General features: G+C 30.8%; 1 protein-coding gene across 11 annotated transcripts in view; it reads left to right on the top strand.

Annotated features, from left to right (window-relative positions):
* LOC148626462 (serine/threonine-protein kinase mig-15-like) overlaps positions 1-15450 on the top strand; it is a 90363-nt gene that overhangs the window by 12701 nt on the left and 62212 nt on the right. For 5 of the 11 annotated variants that reach the window (XM_088570481.1, XM_088570487.1, XM_088570482.1 and 2 more), the window contains exons 9-21: positions 728-800; positions 1736-1793; positions 2038-2092; positions 3210-3288; positions 3601-3770; positions 4269-4347; positions 5536-5843; positions 8214-8246; positions 9675-9772; positions 10597-10754; positions 11391-11446; positions 11693-11728; positions 14513-14589. In XM_088570481.1, the coding sequence (XP_088426607.1) occupies positions 728-800; positions 1736-1793; positions 2038-2092; positions 3210-3288; positions 3601-3770; positions 4269-4347; positions 5536-5843; positions 8214-8246; positions 9675-9772; positions 10597-10754; positions 11391-11446; positions 11693-11728; positions 14513-14589 (1280 nt within the window). The remainder of the gene's footprint in view (positions 1-727; positions 801-1735; positions 1794-2037; positions 2093-3209; positions 3289-3600; positions 3771-4268; positions 4348-5535; positions 5844-8213; positions 8247-9674; positions 9773-10596; positions 10755-11390; positions 11447-11692; positions 11729-14512; positions 14590-15450) is intronic. The other 6 variants (XM_088570485.1, XM_088570488.1, XM_088570491.1 and 3 more) reach the window with 3 other exon arrangements.

The raw sequence follows: 15450 nt of genomic DNA on the forward strand, positions 1-15450 counted from the left end.
ATTCAATATTTCATATTCATATGTAGCCTGCAAATTTTCTTCATTAACAGTATTCTTTATGGATTGGAAAATCACAAGGCAAAACATTACATTTTGTTTACGGAGGTAGACCTGGGGTAAGGGACACAACTCTTGAAATCAGTGACATGTTTGTATTATATTCAATTTCAACAAAGCCTATCAAGCTTTCATTTGAAACAGCATGAAATTAGTCCAAGTTACTTTGATGCTTACATGAGATTGATGAAAAATGCTGATTTGTAAGAGTTGTGTCCCTCACCCTAGGTCTACTACCGTAAGAAAAATACCTTGATTGTTTTTTCACTGTGGAATGATCATGTTTATATGTATTGATATATAATTGATAAAATATGCGTCAATTATAATGCAGAATAGATGTACTAGGATTAAAAAGATGTGAAGTGGAGTAACTTTTGCTATCATTGATTAACAAAAAGAAAGTCTTCTTATTTATGTAAAAGAGAGCAAACTCTTTTGGAGGCTGCATAGGTTAAAGAAATACAATTCTAATATGAATACAATCAATTATTGTATAATGCTGTGATCATGGCACTAATATTTTGAAATGTATGTGTATGTATTTAAAGGAAAGGATAGTAGTAAAGACATGTTGATATACTGTTTTAAAATAGAAGTAAGGTTGTGTTGATATTTTATATGGTATACTGATACTGTATTTGACATTTATTCTTGTATACCATTTCAGTTGACTTTGGTGTAAGTGCACAGCTAGACAAAACAATTGGCAGAAGAAATACTTTTATTGGTACTCCATATTGGTAGGTAGTTATTATCTCCCAACAGTTATGGTATATAAATCCGTAAATTTTCGCTTTGTAGGTCAGCCTGTCTTAAACATCCCCACCTTGACCTAATTCTTGGTGAACTGTACATAAAAAATGTGAGAGAAAAGTGTTGGTCAGCAAACAGACTTTCTTTCTTCATTGATTATTTAGTGTGTTGTCTTTTTGGTGTTCTGGGCATTGTTTTGTCTACTGATTTCTTACTTTTTTTCCTTCAGTTTTGCTTCTTCTTGAAAATATAGTAACAGGGTTTTGTCAGATTTTAAGCAATTTTTAATTTCATGAAATTTTTCTTCTGTTTTTGATAATTATTGTTTATCTCTTTTTCATTCATTATTTACAGGAATTAGATTAAATTATCCATGTTATTGTTACATGTCATTTATTTATATATACAAGCAAATAAAGTTAAGCCATACCAGGATTTCTGAGATAATGAAGCTAAAAAAACATCTCAACATGCATTAAAAACCTTGTACAATGTTAGTCTGACTTTTTGAGTTTGAAGTTCAGATTCATTTGTTATGAACTGAGTAAAATGGAAATTTCATAATCACTATTAGTCACTATCTCAGAGCTAGAAGTTTAAAAGGAATTACTTTGTTGAAACTGAACTTCACATTACACAATTTCTAATTTGGGCTGTTCCATGGTGTGTGTTTTTGGGGCTAAAACTTGAGAAAGATATAAATTGACAGCTAATTTCAATTATCAAACCATACATACAATTTTAGTTTTTTGTACCCAACCAATGTGAAAATAAAGGCTGTTTCCTAACCCTACCACAAGTCTTTATCTTTCCTGTACACAGAAAAAATGACATTCAGTCAGTAAGAGAAATTGACTAGTTGTGTCATTATATCTCAAATAAATTACATTATACTTAAGAATTGGTGATTTTTGACTTGTAGGATGGCACCAGAAGTGATAGCCTGTGATGAAAACTCTGAAGCTACTTATGATAATAGGGTATGTTATACCAGGAAATAATTACATTTATTTTCCTTATAGTTGTGGCATTGATATGCCTGTTACAAATGTGCATAAAAGTCACATCAATTTAAAAAAAGGATACCTATATAAATACATAGATTAATGCAGTTCAGGAAAGTCTTACATAAATGGTTTAGGGTATTTTATGGACAATATTGTGTATGATAGAATTTACTGGTTCTTTGGTAAATACTCTTTCTATAACTTTGTTTTATTTCAGAGCGATTTATGGTCTTTAGGGATAACTGCAATAGAAATGGCTGAAGGAAAGCCCCGTAAGTTTGTAACTTAATACACTTTTGTTGATTGTAAAAGAGGATTCACATGTGGTAGGCAAAACCCCTATATGCTTAGTTAGATGATTAATTTATATTAAATTTGATATAATCTGTAGATATTAAGTGCAAAAATCATTGTTCATAGCATTATTGATCTTGTGTTAAAAAATTTGTTAATTCTAAGTCCTTTATAGAAAATTTAAATCTTTATTAAATAAATGTTGGTCATGGAATTCTGTTATGTTATAAGTTCAGTAAATAAGAAATAACTCAAGATACATAGATTTAGGGAGCATAACTTTGGCAAGGGGAAAAATTATTTAAATTCTACCCCTGGTAAAAATACTCTTTAAATGCTATGATCTCGTGGTCAAAGGGAGGTAATTTGACATTTATGATAAGTTCATTAAATAAGAAATAACTCAAGAAACTTAGATTTGGAGAGTGTAAATTTGGCAAGTGGAAAAAAAATACTTAAATTCAACCCCTGGTATAAATACTATTTTAATGCTGGTCAAAGGGAGGTAATTTAACATTTATGACTATTTTTTTTTGTGTATTTTCTGTTTGTCTTGTGGTCAAAGGATGATAATTCTACAAACATGACTATTTTCCAATTTACTCATAAAACCATAGGTATATGATAGTGAAACTTTATTTATTTCCATATTAAGAAAATATTGAGTAGTAATTTAATTTCAGAATTAACATACTTTCTAATTAAATAAAGAAATTTCTCTGTCAATCTCATAGACAAAATTGTGTAATGTTACTGTGGCACCATCATACTTGTAAAGTTTTAATATCAAAACAAAATTGTAACGAATGACTTTTATATTTTTTCTGTCTATATGAAATAATTTCAATGTCTGAAACTAACCTGCTTTAGAGGTTATTTATTGTAAGCCCCCTAATTGACGTAATTTCTTCATAGAAGAAAAAAAATGAACAATCACTCCTTTTGAAGCACATTACAAATTTGAAATGCAAGAAATTATTTTAACTTTTATGGAATTTATCTGATTTATTATGTGCATCACAACATGAGCACTGAATTGACATATGCAACAAATGATATTTAACTGAATTTATTATTCTCTGTTTAACTTTCCAGCTCTCTGTGATATGCATCCAATGCGAGCCTTGTTTCTTATACCTAGAAATCCACCTCCGAGATTAAAGTCTTCAAAATGGTAGGAAATACAAATCAATAAAGGCATAATTATATCATGCAACTTTTTTTTAAATGAAAAAATACTTCACAAACATGTGGTAAAAATGATAATATTGATTTCATATCTTTAATGTTATAAGTCATTTTAGGCAGTTAGTTTCACCTTGCGAGACTGTATTCTATAGTAAATTGAAAATGTAATGATAAATGATATTTTTGTAGTTGCAAGCATTTGAAGTTTTTAAGTCACAAAGCTAGTAGTATGTAATGTTAGATACTTTAATGCTATGCTTAAATGGTTTGTCTACAAGAATTATGTTATTTTTTACAGGTCTTCAAGATTTCAGAATTTCGTAGAAACTTGTTTGATAAAGGACTATACACAGAGGCCAAACACTGAAAACTTACTGAAACATCCTTACATTAAAGACCAACCAACAGAAAGACAAGTCAGAATACAACTCAAAGATCACATAGACAGACACAAAAAGAATAGGAGAGGTATGTTCAAAATTAGAGAAGATCCAAGCAGTGATGTTTTCAACTTGAATTTTATTGTAGAATAATTTTTAATGCTGAAACTTTTTTTTACCTATCAAGGAATTCATATATTATCAGCAGATAGCCTGCTGTTTGTATATAATTATTTATTCAGAAACAAAATTTTAATGTTAATGTTAATTTCAAATGTAAAATTCAACATGAGACATCTTGAATAACAGATGACATTTTCTGAACACTAAACAGAAACTAACAAAATAGATTGCCATATTTAAAAAAAAATGGCACAGAAAGTAAAGAATGTAAAAAGCAAAATATTATACAAAAAAAAAATGGAAAAGAAAAGAGAAGAAAGAGCATAAAAAATAGAAAAGGAGCTCAAGGTCATGCTCTTATATTTGGTCAAAGGGACATAACTCTTGCAAAGAAACAGAAAAATATGTTTTCAATTTGGAGCCTACAATTTGTAACCCCTGATTATTTTGGTTAAATTTGAAGATGACCATGACACAGAATATGAGTATGAGGGTAGTGATAATGAAGAAGAGGATGATAACACTGCACCTGGGGAACCAAGGTATTTACAGTTAACACATTAATTTTCCCAGTGTACTAATTTTCTTTACTTTTGCAGTGGACAGAAAACCATGAAAATTATTACCTGCAAAAATAGATATCTGAAAATATGTTTATTTGATAGAATCTTCAAGAATAAATTTTTTACAGTATTTCATAGATACAACGGTAATATTTTCTCAGATAGGTGATGATGGTGAAACTTTAAAAAAATCTTTCTAATAAAACAACAACGGAACTATAAACTGACTTTTTTCCAGTTATATCTTCCTATTTCTAACTAAAAAATTAAGCAAAGTCATGGCAAAACCATTTACTTTATTGTATTTGAAGAAGATGATGTATGGGCCCAAAGTCACCCCTTTTTTCTGCTTATGGTACTCAAATTTAAAAAAAATTACGGATGTTCCCGTAAAATGTATGAGGGACGGGGTAGGCACTTTCATTCATTGTATTTGAATGGGTGATCAGGCCTCTTGTCAAAATATAAAGTTAAATACAAAAACATTAATAGGACTTCTATGGGTGGCTCCCCTTGAGAAAAATTGTCTTCCCTGGGTACCTCATATCTTTAAATAGAACAGCACTGAGTAGGGTACACGAAAGATGTAACCTAAAATAGTGGGAAATAGTACCGTCCTACCTTCAGGAGCAAAATGTGAAGTTCTTTCGTGACATTCAAAATTGAAATTATTCCATGAATCTGTATAGACACATTCAATTTGATATAATGCTGTCATTGACAATTATTGAGTATTTTTATATCAGGGCACTAACCAAGATAAAAAATATCAGAGAGTAAACAATGGAAAAAAAAATTAGTTGCTGATAAAATGAATTATTAGAATATTAGTAAATATTCCTACTGGTAGTAATTTCTAAAGTATTGTCCTGAATGAAAATTTAAACTGTAGTTGAAAGAGTATTTATTTATAAAAATATGGAACAAGGCTTGGAGTTTCATTTTTGCTCAGAAAGGACTGGAAGTTAGTAGGATAAGTAATTCCTAACTGCCAAATATTGTGAAGTATTCTATTTGCTATAAAAAGTGATAAAACTTCTAATAAGGTCTTAAACTGAAAAATTATTGACTTCAGTGAAAATATCCTGAATACTGATCACATGTTTTGTTAGGAAAAGTTTCAATTAATGTTGTTTTCTGTATGTTATAACACACCATCTGTTTTAGTTCCATATTACAAATTCCTGGTGAATCCACACTGAAGAGAAACTTTCAGCTCATACAACAGAGAGAGGGTCAACCTGGAGCCAGACCTTCAGCCCCACCCCAGCAACTACACAATCAACAACAGAGGGGACAACAACAACAAAGGCCATCAGGTCATCACGGTCATCAACAAAGAGACCACGGAGGACACAGACCAGCATCATCACATCAGGGCTGGCCTGTTTCTAGTCATTTCCAGGCCCAACCAGTCCCCCATTCTCAGCAGCAGGCCCAGAAACAACAGCAACCAAGACAGTCACAGATTATTGGTAGGTGCTTTTGTCAAATTTTCCATTGTCAGGTTCTAAATTTGCTTTATATAGCTTCACAACCTGTTTTTATATGGTAGATTTTTAATGATTCCTTTTGAATATGATATCTGTTGAATTTAGTGTTTTAATTTGTTAACTGTACACTTTTAAGAGGTATTAAAATTTGTTTTGGGGCACTTCAAAATTTAATTTAGGATACAGGTTAATTATGACATCAAGTGTTTATCAATAGTAATGATTATTCTGACATTTAATTTGTAAAATATTAATTGATTATTGCAGAGGTCAAGTATATTTTTTTTACTCTTTAGAAATCAAGTTGTAAATGAAATAAATGAAAGTTTGTTTACATCATGATTTAACTATGTATGGATTTTAAATAGAAAATTCAACCAGCTGATTAAAACCATTTTGATTTGTACCCTACACTTCATTCAGAGATTTCTTTCAATTTGGAAGCTTTAAAGAATGTCTGAATGTAATTTAAAACAAAACCGTATATGTGCATAGCCAAATGTGCAATGTGTGAGAATCATATAGGTTGCAACATATGGTAATCATATGAAATGAGTGACATATGATAATCATGTTTCAGTTATATGATTACTGCATAATCTGATTGATCACAAACATAGGATTATCATGTTTCCAAGCCAAAATTAACATATGAGAATATATAATAATCATACGACTCATTTGAAAGTTGTTATATGATAATCATATGATTATCATATGTGGCACATTTGGCTTGTATAATGAGTGTTTAATATTTATAAGATATTTTTCCGTTTGATTGTATAATTGAATCCAATTGGTATGGTTTTACAGGAAGATACATAGGTAACTTAGAACAATATAATAAATACTAAATTTGAGTGGTGCTTCTCTAATAGTAACATCATCCCAAACTTTGAAAATGATGTACATTTTTCTGTAGAGTATCTGTCTGCATTGTATATGTTGTGATTGTTACATTGTTTATGTCATTGCTTTGTATTGTTGTATGCATTGTTTTGTAAAACATGCTTCGTCTTCAGTGATTGTGTCTTTATGGTATTATTTTTTTTTGAAATTTTCTGAAGTTGTTAAAATGAAATGAATTTGCTGTAATTACTTAATTTAGATTTAAGAGATTTTTTTGAGATTTCCATTGAATTCCGAGATTTTTATTTTTATTTTATGATTTGATTGGTTAAAATTTGAAAATTTTGGAGATGTTTAACAAAATTAAATTTTAGAGGATAACTTTGACCAATGTTTCAAGAATGGTTAAAATCATGCTTGTGACTTGTGTTATATATTCTCTAATACATTTTATGATGTGTTTAAGGGTGGATAATGCACCTTTTTAATTGTATTCACAAAATTGAAAATCTGTAGTAAAGTTTCCAGTGTTTTGCAATTTATGTCATAATCAATTTCAAATTCTAATATGACATTCTTAAAAGATCTTTGAAACACAGCCGTGGTAAATGATAATAAACATATGACCAATGTCATAGCCATATGACAGTCTTAGATTTAAAGTCATAGATAAGTTTTACCCAATCTTACTGGCGCCATAATATAATTTTGCCTCACAATGGTTGCTATTTCTTGCAACACATAAGCTGCATCATCTCATAAGCATGAGGAAACTAGTCCTATTAGAAAAATAATAATAGTTCATAGAGACTCCATGTCATCATTGTTTAACCACAGACTGGCCATATGTTGTCATTATTTTTTAGTGCTGTTGTTGTAGGTAAAATAAGGCAAAGTAAATGGCCAGCCCTTTGGTAAAACAATAATATAACAGTCTCTGTAAATTATTTTCAATATAGGAACATGATATATTTATCTTTAGAGAATTGGACCATTTTTAAATTGCCAAAACACTGCTGTTTTAATACAAATCTCAAATTTTGGAATTATTAGTTTTTCTGGAAATGTGGCATTTCAAACAATCTGATTGGTCAAATTTGGGTTGGGAAGAGATATGAGGAAATCTTTGATCTGACATTTTAGAAAAGATCACAATATGTGTTTTTAGAAAAAATTGAAATTGAGGCAAGGATGTGTATATGATGTATAGTCTACAACTTTACTGAACTAGACCAAAATTTTTCACTGCATTTTCCAGACAAAACTTAAAAATTCCATTCACTATTTTCTTTTTTTGTATTTCATATTTCAAATTATAATTCCTTGAAATTGATAATATTTTAAAACCCCAAAAGTGTTTGGGTAATTTACAAAAGGAAATGTTTAGTTATAGCTCATGTCTTGCTGCCTGTCTGTCTGTTAGTAAAGCTCTGGGCTTGCTACCATAGAGTCTGTCTGTCTGTGTTGTAGCTTTTCTAATTCCCATCTGTCTTTACCTTGTAGAGGAGGAAGAAGAGAATGAGGAACCAGAAACAGGTTACCTCCCCTTACACTACTTCCTGTGTGTCTGTTTTTGGAGTGTTGATCATGTATTAGCATTTTGATTTACATAAATAGAAAGACATGGCATGTTTCATATAAAATATACAGAGGAGGCTTAGAAACATTCAGAAATGCAAGAACTTGCAAAGGATTTTTACTGCTTGAAGCCGAATCTGTTTTATTATTTGATCTTTGTCATGTCAGTGCACTAAGATTGTATTTGAACTGCAACACAGAATAAGGAATATCATTTAGCAGCAAAGTTTTGTGGTCTTGTAACTTTTGTTATATATTTACAAGCGTAGTGAAAGTGCGAAATTGGAAACTCACTTAACTTTTCATTTCTAAAGTGCATAGAAGCCTCTATATATAGAACAAATCACAAATTTGGCAGCGGTGAAAATTATTTTTAAGTTCTATGTATATTTGATTGAAAAGGAGTGGACTAAAGTGACTGCTGCCTGATAGTTATTTAAGATGTTGGATTTTTTTGGGCATAAAAATAACTTTTAATTTTTTTTCCCTTTTAATTTCATTGGTAAAACTTTTGCCAGAAATTAAATGAATATATAGATAATACTTTGAAGCCTTGAATCACTGTGGTTGGGTTTAATCAAAGCTTTTTAAGAGGGTTAAAGTGATCGACCTTTAAAAATGCTAATACATGTCTAAGAAAGATATTAAACAGAAGATGTAGATATTTTGTATTGCTACATATTATTCTAGATTTCTCTAGATTATAGATTATTGTGTTCTTTCTGTGTGTGTTTCAGTCTATTGTTGATTAAATTCTGTATTATTGTAATATTTTTTCAATCTCTAACATGTCTACTATAATTGGGGCGGATCCGGAGATTTTCAAAAGGGGTGAAAAAATCCAGAAAAAAGGGGAGGGGTTCACATGCTATTATTTGCTCATTTTGATCAAATTATAGGCAAAATAAACATAATATTCCAACAAAAGGGGGGATGTCAACCTCTGGATCTGCCACTGCTACTATTAATTTGGTATATAAATTCACAAAGACCCTTTACCTTTGTTCAATTTATAACAAAATGTAAGAGATGATAAACATCTACCTGAGAGGGATGTCTTAGTGCATGAAAGATTCTCTGTATATATTGTATTATAATTAGAGCTATATTATAATGAAGCTTTGCATGCTGGTTGGTTACTTCTTGAATTGAATATCCAAACTTTGAAAATTTGCTTCAGCAACTATTATGATGACTTTTCTCTGCACTTGAAAGAGTTTTCTGGTTATGGACATAATATCTTGTGCACAAATTTAGTCACTTGCATGTTTCCAATGTTATCAATAGTAAGGCATAATATGTGTATAAAATTTAGTAAATTTACTATGGTTATGTTGTACATTTCTTGATGGGAAAGTTTTAAGTGATCTTTTTCACTATTTTCAGATCAGAGACCTATGAGTGCTAATCAGAGACCACAACAAGGTCAAGGTCAGGGTGATCCTAGAAATCCTATGTATAGAGGTCAGGCAAAGAAACCTGAGGTAGGTCAAGGTCAAGGTTATATGTGAAAACTTGCAATTGATATTAAAATTAAAGGTAATCTTTAATTAGTCTTTTCTGAATTATATCATGTTTTATCAGAATTTACCAAAACTACATGTTCATAACCCTAAAACACTGGCTTCATTCCTTGTATTGTTCAGGTTAGAAGTTCTCTGTGCTGGAGTTCGCTTTCCATTTTAGTTTGTTTTCTTATGACAACTTCTTTTTGACTGTTTATTTACAGATCTCCATCTTCTTTGTATTTGTGTCTATTGCTGTTGATAGAAGTAAATGCTTGGAACAAGTGTACAACATACTTAAATTTACAATACTAATATTATATTTAAGGAGGTAGACTGGAGGTAATGGACACAACTCAGAAAAATCATTGGAACGTTTGTATTTAGCATATTACTTCTATTTCATGTAGCATCAAAGTAAATTGGACTGACTTCATTCTGTTTCAAATGAAAGCTTGATAGGCTTCGGTGAAATTGAATATGATTCAAACTTATCAATGATTTCAAGAGTTATGTCCCTTACCCCAGGTCTACCTCCTTAAATTAAAACCAAATTAACCGAAAATGTGCCAAACCATACTTTTATGAAGTCCATCTGTATCAATATAAAAATACCTGGGTAAACCAAACTCCTCCCTGAAGTAAGCAAATTCTTAGTCCTAAAGGGATTTGTTATAGACAGGTTACACTTTGCCTTCAAATATGTTATAAAAAGTCCCAAGAAATCGAAGTTAGATACTAGGATTTATGAATTATTAATCATTACAATAAATTATATTCCTCTATGTCATAAATATTTATAGGACTTAGATATGATAGTGAACCACTTAAATGAACTTGTTGCTGAAGATAAACCTACAACAACAGTATTGATAGATGATGACAAATCAGATGATGAGGAGGAAGAGGAAGTCATTAACCGTGACGGTACACTGCTTGCCTCAGAACCAGCTCGTCCATTGTAAGTAAACGATGTCAGCAAGTAAACAGTGTGTACAGTGTCAATTGTGTCGATTGTAAGTACACAGTGTTAACAAGTCTGGTCCTAAGAACCAATTTGTCCATTGTAAGTAAATAGTGCCCTCATGTCTGGTCCTAAGAACCAGCTCGTCGATTGTAAGTACAAAGTGACAACAAGTCTGGTCATCATAAATAGCTCTCCCATTGTAAGTCAACAGTATCTTCTTTTATTTTCTCGAAACCAGCTTTCGAATTGTATGTAAACAGTGCCTACACTTCTGGTATCAGAACCAGTTTGTCTATTGTAAGTAAACACTGTCTTCAATTTTGGCCTCATAATCAGTCGCCCACTGTAGCTAAACAGTTCCTACACTTCTGGCCTTGCAACCAGTTTGTCCATTGTAAGTAAACAAATTTTGTCCTATCTTTCTTGTAAAATTAATGTGATTTTAGACTTGACCAAATTGATATATATTTTGAGATAAAAACCATATAAAGCATATGTCACATGAATGAATTTCACATGAAGCTCAAATCACATGATTTACCACATTGTCTGTTGAAACGTTCTCTTCACGAATTATTGGACACTTATTTAATATGTACATGTAATTTTCTTTTACTGATATAATTTCAGACCTCCTGGTAATTACAATAAGGACACATTTGAGACTCTGTCTTCCATGGTTGATGGTATGTATGTTACTGTTTAGAACAAAATTACTGCAGGAAATTCAGTACTGAAACTTTAATTTCCTAGTGATTTAGCTTCAACAATTAAAATTTCTTTTTGCTCTTGAGCCTTGCTGTTTGGAATGGTTTGAATGGATAAAAAAACCCATAAGTTTTATTGATTTTTAGGATTTTATTTATGTAATGCTGTTATATGCCATATGTCATGATATGTACACATTTTGATTTGTTATCTGTTGATTTTAGACAACACCTTACAATCTATGATTATTCATGAAGTTGGTGAGTAAATGTATAACAGAAAGTCACACTGATTTTACTCATCAATTAATTAAATCAAAACTGCTGTGATAAGAATTTTTCTGTTGGATATACCCAACACCTGTTTCTTGACAGCATCTATCCTGACCTATGACCTACTTAGATGTTAGATTCACCTTCACAGGGTCAAGGATGTTTTACTGACCTACAAACACTAACTATACAACCCATGGTGATGGACCAATTACATGTTGTTAGAAACACAAAACTGACTAATTTTTATACAACTACAAAAGCTTATGTTATACACAGTATATAACAACAATCAAAATTCATACCTATATCAAGCTTGAATAAGTGTCCGCAACTAATCAGGGTTCTAACCTTTGCGGTCCTATTAAGGTGCACCATGTGAATCAATACAAAACCCAAGTTCTGGTCATGTTGGGTAAATACATGTAATTTTAAACACATGTATGACACTTAAATCTATATAGAGACATCATTGAAGTGTATTGGTCAGTTATTTCAAAAGTTAACACATTTTTTTTGTGTTCAGAATTCCGTTTTACTCCCAAAAGGTTAAGGAACCATTAATATTTATGTATTAACATTATCAATTAACTGCCATGAATGAATTTGATTCTGAATTTATAGTTGAAATGTTATGAGAATCAGTTTGACTTTCTGTTGTATAAACAGTGTGTTGAAGTTACAAGGAATGTTGTCTGTAATCAATTCATTTCTTATTTTTGGGGTTTCTCTCATTATTATTTTTTGAATGTCACATATGTATTGTATTGCTTCTTTCTGAAATGAATTTTAATTTTTTATTTATAATCAACTTTACAGGAGCTAGATTTTAAACATTAATTATTCTGATCAATAAAAATGGAGAAAAATTAAGTACTGCGTAACAAGATTGTTGCCCGCTTTAAAAGAATTTAATTTCAATAATACATTCTAACACTGGTTTTCAATTGCCTAAATTTTTCAAATTGTAATAATCCATTTTAACTATGGTAATAAATTGGTTTTTCAATCTTAATTCTTCCTGCATGCCAAGTTAACGAAGATCAGTAGTTTGGTAGTAGATATGGCTTAGTTAATAATATATCATTTATTTTTTATGGACAAAATATTCAAAAAGATTGATTGATTGATTTATTTTGTAAGTACATTAAGAGCAGCTTCATGTAAAGGATGGTCGATGTACTTGTATACACTCATTTTATTTATACTTTTTTTTTTACATTATTTTCCCGTATTTTCTGTTGTGTATTTTAGTATTTAGAAATCTTATGAACATATATTTAGATTTTTTGTCATTTTATTTTTTGAAACAATGTATAATTTGTTCCAATGTTTCTTTTTATAGCTAGGATTATCTAATTTCAGTTTTATATGAACCCACAGTTGTTGGGGATATCTCAATACAATTACATCTGGGTTGGGGGGGCATCTCAATACATGCACATAAGCATCACACCTGCCTGTTTCCAGTGCATTTCAAACATATCCACTTCTGAACACAATTTTAAGCATCTTTTCTTGCATCAGATTTTGTTCTCTGTTATGTTTTTTGAGGGGTCAGTTTGTGTTTTCAGGGATTTTTACTGTTGGAGGGGGGGGGGCATGATCTGAATGTATCCATTGGAAAATTGTATATATACTTTGAATTGAATAATTGAATATTAAACTTTGCCCCCAGACAAATGAAAAAAAAACTGTCTTCCTATTAAAGGCATACCATGCTCACCTTCAAAATTTTCCTTTAAATCTAATATTTGCCTGAGAACTTATAGATAACCTGAAAACAACCTGGTATTTTGTTTTAATGTTTTGCAATGTCTCTTTCATGTATCTATGCACACAATTGCCTTTTGCTAAATGTCACAAGCTTATGGTTACATGCATTTATGTTTGATATGCATTCTTTGGTTATGTTCAATACTGTTATAAATAGCAATTTGATCACAAAACTCAGATTAATTGTCTCTTACTATCAAAAAAAGAAATATGCAGATTATGTGTTGAGAAATATAGTGTTAAGAAGAGTGATACAATCACCTTGACAGTCCATTACAGTACTTGTGTGGGGTAGACTTTCCATTCTATGGTATAAGATTAATGTGGAATAGGGAATGAGGATGGATGGGGGGAGGGGTGAGAATTTTGAATGGAGAAAAATTGGGAAATTGGTTTAAAAAGTATTTATTTATGAGTGGTATATTTGAATTAGTGACAAAAACAGTGTGAATGTTGAAGAATTTGAAATTTGAAAATTTTAGTCTGTAATTATATAATGTAATAAAGAAAAATGCAGTGGGAATTCTTTTGGGAATGGGGATTTTTGTTTGGGAAATGGGGATGAGATCATGGGGAATAGGGATGGGGTCATGGGAAATAGGGATGAGATCATGGGGAATAGGTATGTGATCATAGGGAATAGGGATGGGATCATTGGAAATTGGGATGAGATCATGGGAGATGGGGATGGGATCATGGGGAATAGGGATGAGATCATTGGGAATAGGTTTGAGGTAATTGGAAATGGGGATGAGATCATGGGCAATAGGGGGAAGGTGTATGGTGTAAATGGGAAGTTCATACTATTCAAGAGCTGTCATTGATTTAAAAAAAATCATAAGTGTAAAATTTGCCCAAAACTATTGCTTTATGACAGAATAGTATTGTGACAACATACATTATCTTTTGACAAATTTTACTCTACAATTTTTTGTAAAATTGACAGTTCTGTTATTAATAAATTGCAATGATTTATCTTGTGTTTGCTTTTTACAGACCAAAGCAATAATGTTGGCAGGAAACATGAACACACCAAGACCAAAGAAGATGACGATACACTTGTTGTTAGAAGGGTATGTTGTCTTTTCAGTATTTATTATGAGCTTGTGTTGACTGCATCTTACATAAGTCTACTTTCTTTGACTTTTCAGATCTGTTTATCTCTCACCTTTAAGCAAAGCTTTGCTTCTTTAAATCAGATTTTAGACAAGATTTTTTTACTGTATACAATCGTGTAGTTTATTTCAACTAGTTAAAAAACCTACTTATAAGTTATTAACTTCTAATTTGCAAATTTCCTCTTTGTTTGTGAAAATCCAGACATGATTTTTGTCTCCTTTAAATGGAATTCTGCTTTTTTCCATATCTGGATTTTACCTTTCTGTTTCTGTTCTTATTGTATTTGCCAATTTCCTTTCTTGTTGTCTTGATAAAATCATGTCTGAAAGTCAGGTCTGTTAAACAGAAACTAATTTTCAAACATTTGAAATGTCCTCAGCAGTGGCATGTGTTCGGAAGGAGTTGAGACATTCTCTTTTTTTTTAGCCCCATTAACTTACTGCATGTTCAGAACTTACTGCAATATTGTTATTGGAAAAATTCTACTGACTTGATATTGCAATAATGTAAACTAAAATTATTGAACTTTTACAATTTTTGAAGAGTGGAAGTTTTCTTAAAATTGCAAAAATTCAAATATCATTTTCAGCAATTATGCAATTAAAAATGAATGCAATAAATTTCAATTTTACAGTATTGCAATGCTTATATTTTTTTTTTCAGGTATTGTTGATTAAAAAATGCATGATCCATAATTATATACCTTTAATAGGCAATTACTCTGTTAAAATTTGGCCTTTTTAGAGGAGAGTAAATGTGTTTGCATGTGTATTTCATGAAACATTTGCTTTAATTGATGAAGTTCAGGATTTTGT

The sequence above is a fragment of the Perna viridis genome, chromosome 2, assembly GCF_037379345.1.
Source record: "Perna viridis isolate PV_CMFRI_1.1 ecotype Kerala chromosome 2, ASM3737934v1, whole genome shotgun sequence".
Lineage (NCBI taxonomy): Eukaryota > Metazoa > Mollusca > Bivalvia > Mytilida > Mytilidae > Perna > Perna viridis.